At 37.6% G+C, this 13,404-nt stretch overlaps 1 protein-coding gene across 1 annotated transcript; it reads right to left on the minus strand.

The window, feature by feature from the left end:
- Positions 1-12,025: 12,025 nt before the first annotated feature.
- On the minus strand, positions 12,026-13,114 carry LOC127135891 (uncharacterized). Its single transcript, XM_051062516.1, has one exon. It carries the CDS (start codon positions 13,112-13,114, stop codon positions 12,026-12,028), a length of 1,089 nt encoding a protein of 362 aa, XP_050918473.1.
- Positions 13,115-13,404: the final 290 nt, after the last annotated feature.

Raw genomic sequence — 13,404 nt, forward strand, 5'->3', positions numbered from 1 at the left:
ATAATACTCATCCCAGCCGCAATTTAAAAAAATCCCAGTGCCCGAGCCCATACCCGCTTGGGTGCCAAAGTTAGCACCCGTACCCGTGCCCTATGGGTATGTAAGTACCCATACCCGTACCCGTGACCCGCATTCCTATTAAAAATAAATAGATCAATTATAAAATATCATATAATTTTAAGTTTTTAAAAACATTAAAAAAATTTCAAACAATTTATTGTTGAAATAAATGAACACTTATATTAAATATGTAATGGCTTAACATTGATATACGTTTTATAATTGATAGACATGCATTTTTATATAACAATATAAACTAAAATATATAAATAAAAATAAAAATACATAAATATATAGTGTGCGGGTATGGGGCGGGCTGAGTACCAAGGTGCCCATACCCGCACCCGCTTTTTTTTATGGTTAATTACCCGAGCCCATGCCCGTACCCATTTTTGCGGGTTTTTACCCTACCCGTTATGGGTAAATTTGCGGGTGCCCATTGGGGATGAGTCAAATTGCCATCCCTATTGCTGACTATAACCTTGTGCTATCAGTCGAGCTTTATTTTTGACAACTTCTCCTTTCTCATTCAACTTGTTTCTTAAGACCCATCTAGTTCCAGTGACATGAAAACCTTTTGGTTTCTGAACAAGATCCCATACATCATTTCTGGTGACTTGATTCAGTTCTTCTTCCATAGCCAGAATCCATTCATTATCCAAAAGAGCTTCATCAATAGATGTGGGTTCTATCAGAGACACCAAACCTAGAAGAGTTTCTTACGAAGGTCTGAATGAAGATCTGGTTTTTACTGGAGCATTCTTGTCTCTCAAAATCAATTCTTCAGAATGAGAAGTTCTTGATCTACTCTTCTTATGATGAGTCGAATCAGCTATTGCTTCTAGTTGAGTCGTTTCTTTAGATTCTTTGGCTCTGCCTTCGAAGTCTTTTTCTCCAGAGACAGAGTCTTTGGATTCTGAAGATTGATCTTCAAATCTGCAAAGTGTTTCATCAACTTTTTCATAGTCATCCATGTTGAAGGCCTCATATTTCTGGATTAAGGCCAAAACCTTTATCTCCTTTACTTAAGTGTTTCCCTCATGAGTCATTCTCAGAGTGTCAAAAATGGATTTGGCAGAGTCCCTATTTGTTATCGTCTCATATCCGTATAAGAGATAGCATTAAGCAATATGGTTCTGGCCTTATGATGATTTTTGAAGTCTTTCTTTTGTTGATCAAACATAGCACTTCTTGCTAAAATATTTCCTTCAACATTTACTAGGTGACCATAGCCATCGACTACGAGATCCCAGAGATCAACATCATAACCAAGAAAGAAGCTTTCTATTCTGTCTTTCCAGTAGTCAAATTTTTCACCATCAAAGATATGGGATTTTGCACTGTAATGATCTTTATCATTATTATTAACAATGTTAGCAGCGTTAGCTGTAACTATTATTTCTCACACAACTGGATCGGTACTAAATACTATGAGGTGTGCAAGACCCCAATTTTGATCCTAAGATCCCTCATGCCATCTTATCATATGCATTAGCATTGGGATCACACCTTGGCATCCTCCTTACCCTTCATTCATTGGGTTTGCATTGGGAGAGATCACCAAGCACACTTGATTGTATCATAGTTTTTTTTCATTATTTACTAACCAAAATACCAAAAATTTGTCAATGTATAGTTTTTTGCTTTTGTATGTAGTGTGCATGCTCACCTATGCTCCATCAAGCTCATATCTAGGGTTTAAGACCCTCAATGCAAGGAGAACAATCAAAAATTGGTTTGCATTGGTTCTAAGAATCATATATTGATCCCCATGATCTTCATATGTTATTTTTATCAAGAAATCATCAAGAGTTTGAGGTTTGTTTGCCTTGGAAACCCTAATTCATCTAGGTATCTTGTGTGACTTCTTCAACAAGTTTCTTCAACAATTGATCAAATATTTCAAGGGATACTTTACATTACATCATCTTATTCATATATGATCCTCCATGAGTCCCAAAAGTCAAGATAATGTCAAGCTAGCAAGATGGTTCATGGTGGTTGACCAGAGAAACTCAACTGGTCAAAAATGGGGTTCCCTAGACTGTATCTCCTATAATTATTGTCATATGAAAATGATTCCAAGATAAAAGTAACTAAAAATTAAATTTCAAACAACTTTCATGTTTAAGTAAAGATCTATTTTTGCTTGGAAAGTCATTTTTTATGGTGAAAGATTATACGTCATTTTGTCTGAACCCTAGTTAGGAAGTCAATTTTTCCCAAGACCATAACTTGCTCAATTTTTATAATATGAAATCAATTCAAATTCCATGATCAAATTAAAGATGTATACTTCAAATTTTATGTTTGTAGGAAGTTCAAATTCAACTTGCAAATGCATGTGCCAAGAGGAAACATTATAGGTCATTTTGGGCCAATACCATTGAACAAATGATTTTCCTCAACTTCTAAAATGCATAACTCCTTCATGAAAAATCCAAATGAGGTCAAATTTATGACCAGATTGAATAGTTTTGAAAGGGCTAAAACTTTGATGAAGGGAATTGTCTCATCTGAATCCCATAGAAAAAGTTATTCAAGGTGGAAGAAGTGAACATTTGACTTGGTACTTAGAAAATTTTCAAATATGTTTGATTTCCCAAACTTCCACATCAAAATTCATCATGATCCAAGCTTCAAATGAAAAAGTGTTCAACATTAAAGTTGTTACCCTTGATCTCACCTTTCCAAAAAGTCCAAGATCATTGCATTTGGCCAAAGGATGAAGGACTTACGCATGGGTGCAATATGATGAACCATTTGGATGATTTCCACTTCCACTTTTCATACACGATTGCATGGCTTTGTAACATGATTTCATCAAGGCTCATATCATCCACATCTTTTTGAACCACCATGAGCTTTCCTCCTTCATTCTTCACAGATAGGGTCTTGTCAATACCTCCTATCTTGTAGCCATTGTTAGTGAGGAACACTATGAGTCTCTCATACCAAGCCCTAGGAGCTTGCTTCAAACCATAGAGGGCTTTCTTCACTCTGTACACATGTTTTGGAAGGTTTGGATATGTGAATCCTTTAGGCTGTTCAACATATACTTCCTCTTTTAATTAGCCATTCAAGAAGGCACTTTTTACATTCATTTGAAACAGTTTGAACTTCAGACTATATGTCACTTCATGCAAAAGTCTAATGGACTCAAGGTGAGCTATGACATTTATTCTTTCAGGTCTAGGAATCAGTTCCCATACTTCATTCCTCTTGAATTGACCTAGCTCCTCCAGCATGCCATTGATCCAGAACTCATCAGTCAAGGCTTCCTTGACATTCCTAGGCTCAATTTTGGACACAAAGCAGCCATGTGAGATCACTTCCCTTGATCTAGTTGTGACCCCTTTATTTTGATCTCCTCTAATGAGATCTTTGGGATGATCCTTCTGAGCTCTGATGGAGGGTCCCTTGTTGATTTTGTCATCTTCAGGTTCAGCTTGAGGAGGTTCACTCTCCTTATTTTTGTCTGAGAAATCAGCTGGGGGATCATTCAGAGATGTCTCAACATCGTCTGTGACATCAGTCTGTTTGCCATCACCCACAATGTTAATAGATTCCATCATTACTTTAGTTTTGGAATTAAAGACTCTATACGCTCTGCTTTAGCCCAGAAATAATCCTTCATTACTTTTGGGATCCATCTTCCTTCTTTGTTCACTTCTAATTTTGATAACTTGACTTTCCTTTTCTCCTTGAAGTTTTAGACAAAGATCTTTGAAGACTTCAAACACATCAGATTTGTCTCTTATAAGGTTGATCCAGGTGTGTCTGGAGAAGTCATCCACCACTACATATGCATACTTCTTCCCACCAAGGCTTTCCATCTGTATGGGTCCCATCAAATCCATATGGAGGAGTTCCAACACTTTGGAAGTGGTGTCATGTCTGAGTTTCTGGTGTGACATCCTTGTCTGACATTCACCACAAAGTTTTCTTTCATCAATCTTTAAGTTGGGAACAACTTCAACAGATATAATCCTCTTCATACCTTTAAGATGTAGATGACTCAATCTTTGATTCCATGTCTTCACTTCTTCTTCTTTGGCTAAGGTACACATTGAAGAATAACCAATTTCTTGAGAACTCCACATGTAACAGTTGTCTTTGGACCTGACTCCTTTCATGATCACTTCACTTTCTTTGTTAGTAATTAGACATTCAGTTTTAGTGAAGTTAATATTTAGACCTTGGTCACACAGTTGACTGATGCTTATTAGATTTGTAGTCAAGCCTTTAACAAGTAGGACATTGTCAAGATCAGGAACTTCAGGGCAATTAAGCTTACCAATTCCCTTGATTTCACCCTTTGCTCCATCACCAAAGGTTACATAACTTGTGGCATGAGGATGAAGGCCAGTTAGCAGGTTTTTGTTTTCAGTCATGTGTCTGGAGCATCCACTGTCAAAATACCAATCTTCTTTGGCTGAAACTCTGAAGGAAGTGTGAGCTATCAAACTTGTAACATTATTCCTAGGAACCCATTGCTTTTTGTTGACAGGTCTGTGATGTTTGGGTTTAGGTTGATAATGAGCAGGCTGAGGGTAACCATACAACTTATAGCAGAAAGGTTTTATATGGCCAAACTTTCCACAGTAATGACATCTCCATTTTTGGTGTTTCCCTTTCTGCTGTCTTCCTTTATGATATTGTGACATCGCAGGTCTGCTATCAATATGGCCGCACTTAGGTTTGGATTTAGTTTGCCACCAGTGTTACTGCACTCAGCCTTAGATTCATTGAACCCAATGCCATATTTGTCTCCTGTTATTTGACCAGTCTGGAGAATCTTGTCTAAGGTGTCAGATCCATTACTTAGCATCCTTACATACTTGGTCATCTCATCCAGTTTAGAATTCAAGAATACAACTTCAGTCTTTAACTTGGAGATGGTTTCCACATGTTCTGCCTTCTCATTCTCCAGCTGTGCTATCACTTTCTTCTGGCTTTCAACTTGTTGACTCTCATCTAGTTTGGCATTCAGAATCACTGCTTCTGTTTTTAATTTGGAGATGGTTTCCAAGTGTTCTACCTTCTCATTCTTCAGTTGAGTTATTACCTTCTTCTGGCTTTCAACCTATTTACACACTTCTGCACTTCTATGACACAACTTTCTGTAGGTAGTGGCCAACTCTTCAAAGGTTACTTCATTATTACTTGAGTCGTCATCAGAACCCCATCTTCCAGTCAAGGCATTCAAAAGATTTGCAGACTCTTCTGTTTCACTTTCATCAGACCAAGTGGCAGCAAGACTCCTCTTCTGTTTCTTGAGGTAGATTCCACATTCAGTTCTAATGTGTCCATACCCATCACATTCATGGCACTGAACTCCTTTTCCTTCTTTGGGCTTTTCATCTGACCTTATTCTTCTTTCAACATTGTTGGATTTACTGATGTCAGATGAGATGTTCTTGACATTAGCCTTAGATCTTACATCCATCCTTTTCAGAAGTCTGTTGACCTATCTTCCCAGCATTGCTACATCATTTGCCAGATCTTCATCAATATCTTGACCTCCTTCCTCCTCTTCCTCCTCAGTGTTTGACATGAAGGATATGCTTTTGACTTTCTTTTCAGATCCATCACACATTCCCATCTCAAATGTTTGGAGAGAACCAATTAGCTCATCAACTCTCATGTTGGAGATGTCTTGAGACTCTTCTATGGCTGTCACCTTCATAGCAAATCTCTTAGGGAGTGACCTGAGTATTTTCCATACTAATTTTTCATCTGACATCTTCTCTCCCAGGGCTTCTAAGGCATTGGCAATTTCAAGGATATTCATATGAAATTCATGAATATTTTCATCCTTAAATTTTAAAACTTGGTAGTGAGCAGTTGCAGTCTAGACATCTTCACTCTAGAGGTGCCTTCATGAGTGGTTTTGAGAATGTCCCAAGCATCTTTAGCCACCTCACAGTTGTTTACCAATCTGCAGATATTCTTGTCTACTCCATTGAATATAGCATTCAATGCTTTAGAATTTCCAAGGGCTAGACCATCCTCCTCCTTGGTCCATTGTTCTTCAGGCTTCTTATCAGTTGTAGCTTCTCCTTCCTTAGTAACTACTGGATGTTCCCCTCCTGTTAACACAGCCTTCCAAGCCTTATTATCAAGAGTTTTTAGGAAGGCCACCATTCGAGGTTTCCAGTAGTCATAGTTGGATCCATCCAAAATAGGTGGCCTGTGAATAAATCCTCCATCCATAGTACCAGAAAGTATCGTCCCTAGATCTCACCCAGAACCAGAGCAGGATGCCTGCTCTGATACCAATTGAAATTCTGGTATCAGATATGAGATGTCGAAGGTAATGTCACGACACTGATATCTGAATAATACAAACAGGATAAAGATAAAGAACAGTAGTGCAAGAGACACAAGCAATTGTTAACCCAGTTCGGTGCAACTCACCTACGTCTGGGGGCTACCAAGCCAGGAAGGAAATCCACTAAATAGAATCAGTTCAAATACTCTCAGTAAACAACACAAGTTATAGTCTTTTTCACCTAATCTCTACCCGTGTGACTTCTACCTAAGAACTCTTAGATATGAGATCCCACTCACTCCCCCTCAATTACACCAGTGATATTAAACAATAATTACAATGAAAAGAAGACACTCTTCAAAGACACACACTTGATCTTACTTAGCAGCTTCAATCAAGTAGACACACACTCATGCTTAAAAGCTTAGAGTGACAAATTGCAACTCAAAAATCAGACCAATTCAATCATCTATGGATGAATTGAATGACTTACAAGTCACACGACCACACAAGACTAAAACCCTTATTCTCTCTCAATATTTCGCTCTGTATTTCTTGTGTATCAAATCATGTTTTCCATGTCCTTTTTATATAAGCATTCAGCTGGGCTTGGACATCATAAAACCCTAAAACTATTTTTCATTCAAATCTTCTTATGATAGTTGGTTAGATCTCTTTGGAAAATAAGTTAAATCACGTTGTAATCATTGATTGATTGCGTTTGCAATTAACTCATCAATCAAACATAGATTGCCATTAAAAGCACAATCACATAACACATAACATTCAGACTGAATGTTCTGTGTACAGATGTCATGACATCGGGTCTGACATCCAGGAACAATCCTGCATAATTCCATTTTAAATATCCACCAGGTACATTATATCAGATGTCATGACATCGGGTATGACATCCTGAGACAATCCTGCATAATTATATTTTAAACCTCTAGCAGGTACAAGATTTCTTATGTTTAAGACATCACATGTAACATCTTGTGAACACTCTTTGTTTTACCCAAATTGTTGCCAACACTTTGAACCAACACCTTTCTTTCCTAAGTCGCTCTTTCGAGTTTTCAACTTGGCGGCTTGTATATATTTTTTGTTTTATCCATAACTTTTGCATGGACATTTCTTTTTTTTTTGGGTCTATCAAGATAACCATTTTTTCCTAGATTGGTTCTAAGCAGGTTCCAATCTAGCGGGCTTTGTAATAATTTTTTTCTAGGCATAATATTTTTTGACTGTATCTGAATCTTGGCACCAAAGCGTGTGCTGAGTCACATCATCTTTAACCTTGGATTCGATTTTGGTAATTCATGAACTCATGTTTTTAGCAACACTTAAGCATGATATTAGCTTCGTAACACTTTATCGTTCATGTCTCCCTGCATTAGAGCCATTGATTGGCTCTGAGCAGGAAGTATTTTCTCAAGTACACGAAGAACCCTAGTTCTTCAAAGTAAAATTAAATGATGAATACCAAAGATAAATTCCAAATAACTGAGGGCTTTTGATAAGTGGAGTAAGGTGAAGAGTGTGGTAACTTTTTTGCTCAAGAATTTAACTCGTAACTACCTTTCCAGTTGAAGTTTCAAAGGTCAACAAATGTGGATTTAGAGATCTGGTTCCAAGGAGTTCTAGACCAAAGCAATGCTTCAGTTAGCTTCAGAAGGTTCCAATGAGTGATTATGGGTGAAGATTCGAAGTTAAAAGAGCTTGAATCGAAGAAATGGTTAACTGGTTTTTTGAGGTATCAGGCTCAAATGGTTTCAGAGTTTCTTTGGCTTTCAAAGCTTGCCAATGAAGGAAAAATCTTCCTCTATTTATAGGGAAAGTGTTGTTGAGCTCACAATGTGAAATGGATATGAAATTATGTGATTTGAGTGAACAAATCGTGATTTGTAATATGTGTGAAAACAAGGGTGAAAAGTGTGACTTGGGCATGAAACCTGGCCGTTTTACACTCTATTCTACGCTTTTTATCAAGAAAAACAAGTAGTCACATGTTTGGTGGTCCTATATTGAAGCATGAGTGATTACAAGTTCTAGGTCATATGTGAAATACATAGTTCATGGAACCAAACATGGGGTAATACAGAGTTCATGCTCTACTTGGGGAAAAAGAATGCTTGATCCAATCGAGCAGTCCTGTATTCGTGTGGTAAGTGCTTATTGTAGACTACTGATTATCCACTGGGAGGCTTTCAGTAATTGAAATAATGCATAAAGTGTTTCTTTTGATTTAGCTTTCATTATTCTCAATGTTTTATAACATTATGCAATCAAGATTGAAAGTTAATTTGCAAATAAAGTGCGAAAAAACAAATAAGAAATTTACTAAATAACGACTGAATTTTATTAATTGTGAAAATTGTGTACATATGAGAAGTGTGTACAAGGATGCAAAAAGCCTTAAAAAGGAAATTGCATAAATTGAAAACCAAGTAAATGGAAATGCGAAATTTATTTGATTTGCCACTGATTACAACATTGGCTATTGTTCACTGTAGCACTAGGCTCCAACACTTTGCTTCTGTTGATGATGATTGAACTAATTTGATACTGTCTGAGGTCAACTTGATGGTAGGATAGATTCAAGATATGCAGTCAAATTCCTTTATCCGTAATTTTTGCATGGAATTTTTTATTCTTTTGTCCACCGGGATACCCATTTTTTCCTAAGTCGCTCTTTCGAGTTTTCAACTTGGCGGCTTGTATATATTTTTTGTTTTATCCATAACTTTTGCATGGACATTTCTTTTTTTTTGGGGTCCATCAAGATAGCCATTTTTTCCTAGATTGGTTCTAAGAAGATTCCAATCTAGTGGGCTTTGTAATAATTTTTTTCTAGGCATAATATTTTTTGACTGTATCTGAATCTTGGCACCAAAGCGTGCGTTGAGTCACATCATCTTTAACCTTGGATTCGATTTTGGTAATTCATGAACTCATGTTTTTAGCAACACTTAAGCATGACATTAGCTTCGCAACACTTCATCGTTCATGTCTCCCTACATCAGAGCCATTGATTGGCTCTGAGCAGGGAGAATTTTCTCAAGGACACAAAGAACTCTAGTTCTTCAAAGTAAAATAAAATGATGAATACACAAGATAAATTCCAGGTAAGTGAGGGCTTTTGATCAGTGGAGTAAGGTGAAGAGTATGGTAACTTTTTTGCTCAAGAATTTAACTTGTAACTACCTTTCCAGTTGGAGTGTCGAAGGTCAACAAATATGGATTTAGAGATCTGGTTCCAAGGAGTTCTAGACCAAAGCAATGCTTCAGTTAGCTTCAAAAGGTGCTAATGAGTGATTATGGGTGAAGATTCGAAGTTAAAAGTGCTTGAATCGAAGAAATGGTTAACTGGTTTTTTGAGGTATCAGGCTCAAATGGTTTCAGAGTTTCTTTGGCTTTCAAAGCTTACCAATGAAGGAAAAATCTTCCTCTATTTATAGGGAAAGTGTTGTTGAGCTCATACATGTGAAATGGATATGAAATTATGTGATTGGAGTGAAAAAATCGTGATTTGTAATATGTGTGAAAACAAGGGTGAAATGCGTGACTTGGGCATGAAACCTGATCGTTTTACATTCTATTCAACACTTTTTGTCAAGACAAACAAGTTTTCACATGTTTGGTGGTCCTATATTGAAGCATGAGTGATTACAAGTTCTAGGTCATGCGTGAAATACAGAGTTCATGGCACCAAACATGGGGAAATACAGAGTTCATGCTCTGCTTGGGGAAAAAGAATGCTTGATCCAACCAAGCAGTCCTTTATTCGTGCGGTAAGTGCTTATTGTAGACTACTGATTGTCCACTGGGAGGCTTTCAATAATCGAAGCAATGCATAAAGTGTTTCTTTTGATTTAGCTTTTATTATTCTCAATGTTTTATAACATTACACAATCAAGATTGACAGTTATTTTGCAAATAAAATGCGGAAAAACAAAAAGAAATTTACTAAATAACGACTGAATTTTATTGATTGTGAAAATTGTGTACATATGAAAAGTGTGTACAAGGATGCAAAAAGCCTTAAAGAGGAAATTGCATAAATTGAAAAACAAAGTAAATGGAAATGCGAAATTTGTTTGATTTTCCACTGATTACGACATTGGCTATTGTTCACTGTAGCACTGGGCTCCAACACTTTGTTTCTGTTGACGAAGATTGGACTAATTTGATACTGTCTTAGGTCAACTTGATGGTAGGATAGACTCAAGAGATGCAGTCAAATTCCTTTATCCCTAACTTTTGCATGGAATTATTATATTCTTTTGTCCACCGGGATACCCATTTTTTCCAAAGTCGCTCTTTCGAGTTTTCAACTTGGCGAGCTTGTATATATTTTTTGTTTTATCCATAAATTTTGCATGGACATTTCTTTTTTTTAGGGTCCATCGGGATAGCCATTTTTCCTAGATTGGTTCTAAGAAGATTCCAATCTAGCGGGACTTGTATTCATTTTTTCTAGGCATAATATTTTTTGACTGTATCTGAATTCACCGGCATTGGCAAGTCATCCCCATCCATTATGGTTAGAATGAGAGTCCCTCATGAGAAGGCCTTTTTGACAACGAAGGGTCCCTTATAGTTTGAAGTCTACTTGCCTCGAGGGTCCGAGTGAATATGAGAGTATCTTTTGAGCACGAGTTCACCTGCTTGGAACACGCGAGGGAGAACCTTCTTATCAAAAGCTCTCTTATGGCGTCTTTAGTACACTTGACCATGGCAGACATCCGCCAAACGCTTCTCTTCAACGAGTTTCAGCTGATCATATCTCGATTGCACCCGTTCCACTTCGTCGAGATCTGCTTCCATGATGACTCTTAGAGAGGGAATTTTAAATTCAATTGGCAAAACAACCTCCATTCCATTTTCAAGCGAATAAAGAGTTGCCCTAGTAGAAGTACACACTGAAGTTCTATAGCCATGCAGAGCGAAAGGAAGCATCTCGTGCCAATCCTTATACATCTTGACCAACTTCAGGATAATTCGCTTGATATTCTTGTTATCTACTTCGACGCCGCCATTCATCTTGGGCCGATATAGTGAAGAGTTGTGATGCTCGATCTTGAATTATTGGCACAACTCACTCATCATTTTGTTGTTGAGGTTACTGGAATTTTCAGTAATAATCTTGCTAGGAACACCGTAAAGATAAATTATTTCTTTCTTTATGAATCATGTAACCACTTGTCTTGTAACATTCGCATAGGAAGCATCTTCGACCCACTTTGGGAAGTAGTCAATGGCAACAAGGATGAAACGATGACCGTTAGAATCTTTCAGTTTGATCATGCCAATCATGTCAATACACCACATAGAGAAGGGCCAAGGATAAGTCAGAATGTTCAATGCAGTCAGAGGAACATGGATCTTGTCACCAAATATATGACATTTGTGATATCTCTTGACAAAGTTGTAACAATCGAACTCCATGGTTGTCCATTAATAACCAGCCCAGAGGATCTTCTTGGCTATGACATGCCCCTTAGCATGTACACCTTCACACCCCTCGTGGATGGACCTTATGATCGTGCTTGCTTTGTGTCTATCCACGCATCTGAGCAATGCGAAATCATAATTCCTCTTGTACAACACATCCCTATTCAGGAAGAACTTAGTAGAAAATCTTCTCAAAGCCTTCTTATTAGTAATGGATTCTTTCTCGGGATACTCTTATCTTTCCAAATATCTCTTAATGACATAAAACCAAGGCTTATCATCAGATTCGGCCTCCATTGCTAGACAGTACGCTGGTTCACCCAAGTGATCAATATGGATGGCAGGTGTTTTATTCTTCCACTTGACTTTAAACATGGATGCCAGAGTAGCTAGAGCATCCGCTAACTGATTTTCTTCCCTTAGAATATAATGAAAAGTGATTTCATCAAAATAGGAAATCAACTTCACCACATGTTCTCTGTGCGAAATCAACTTCTTATCCTGAGTTTCCCAGTCTCCTCGAACTTGAATGATCACCAAAGTAGAGTCTCCATACACTTCAAGAATCTTGATTCTTAAGTTAATAGTTGTTTCAATACCGTAGATGCATGCTTCATATTTTGCCATGTTGTTGGTGCAGTCAAAGCATAATCTAACGGTGAATAGAATGTGAAAACCATTCGGAGATGTAATAATTGCCCATATCTCATGACCTTTTGCATTAGAGGCACCTTCGAACACGAGCGTCCATCGCACTCTTGGTTCAGGTCCTTCGTCAGGGCATGGGATATTGCAATCTCGAATGAAGATGATGTCCTTATCAGGAAATTCAAACTTCATCGATTGATAACCCTCCACATATTGATGGGCAAGGTAGTCAGCCAAGACGCCCCTCTTAATAACTTTCTGTTTTACATATTGGATATCGTACTCGGTTAGCAACATTTGCCACCGAGCAATTCTTCCACCGACATCGGGCTTCTTAAAAATGTACTTTATTGGATCCATTTTGGATATTAACAAAGTTGTGTGGCAAATTATATATCGTCTTAGGCATCGAGCTGCCCAAACTAAAGCACAATAAGTCATCTCCAATAGTGAGTATCTGGTCCCATATTCGGTGAACTTCTTGCTTAAGTAATATATTGCATGATCTTGTCGGCCCGTTTCATTATGTTGACCCAATACATAGCCCATTGATTCAGCTAACATGGTAAGATACATGGTTAGTGGCCAACCAGGAACAAGTGGTTTCAAGATCGGTGGTTCTTGCAAGTATTGTTTTATCTTCTCAAATGTCTCTTGACAATCATTGTTCCACATAGTCGCTTAATTCTTTCTTAACAATTTGAAAATCGGTTCACAGGTAGCCGTCAAATGCGAGACGAACCTTGAAATATAGTTAAGTCATCCAAGGAATCCTCGAACTTCTTTTTCTGTTTTAGGAGCTGGCATGTCTTGAATTGCTCCGACTTTATCAGGATCAACCTCAATATCCTTATGACTTACAATGAACCCCAACAACATGCCGAATCGAACCCCAAAGGTTCATTTTGTAGAATTCAACCTTAGCTGGAACTTCCAGAGTCTGGAAAATAGCTTTCTCAAATGGT

Source organism: Lathyrus oleraceus, chromosome 4 (assembly GCF_024323335.1).
Source record: "Lathyrus oleraceus cultivar Zhongwan6 chromosome 4, CAAS_Psat_ZW6_1.0, whole genome shotgun sequence".
In the NCBI taxonomy this organism is placed as follows: domain Eukaryota; kingdom Viridiplantae; phylum Streptophyta; class Magnoliopsida; order Fabales; family Fabaceae; genus Lathyrus; species Lathyrus oleraceus.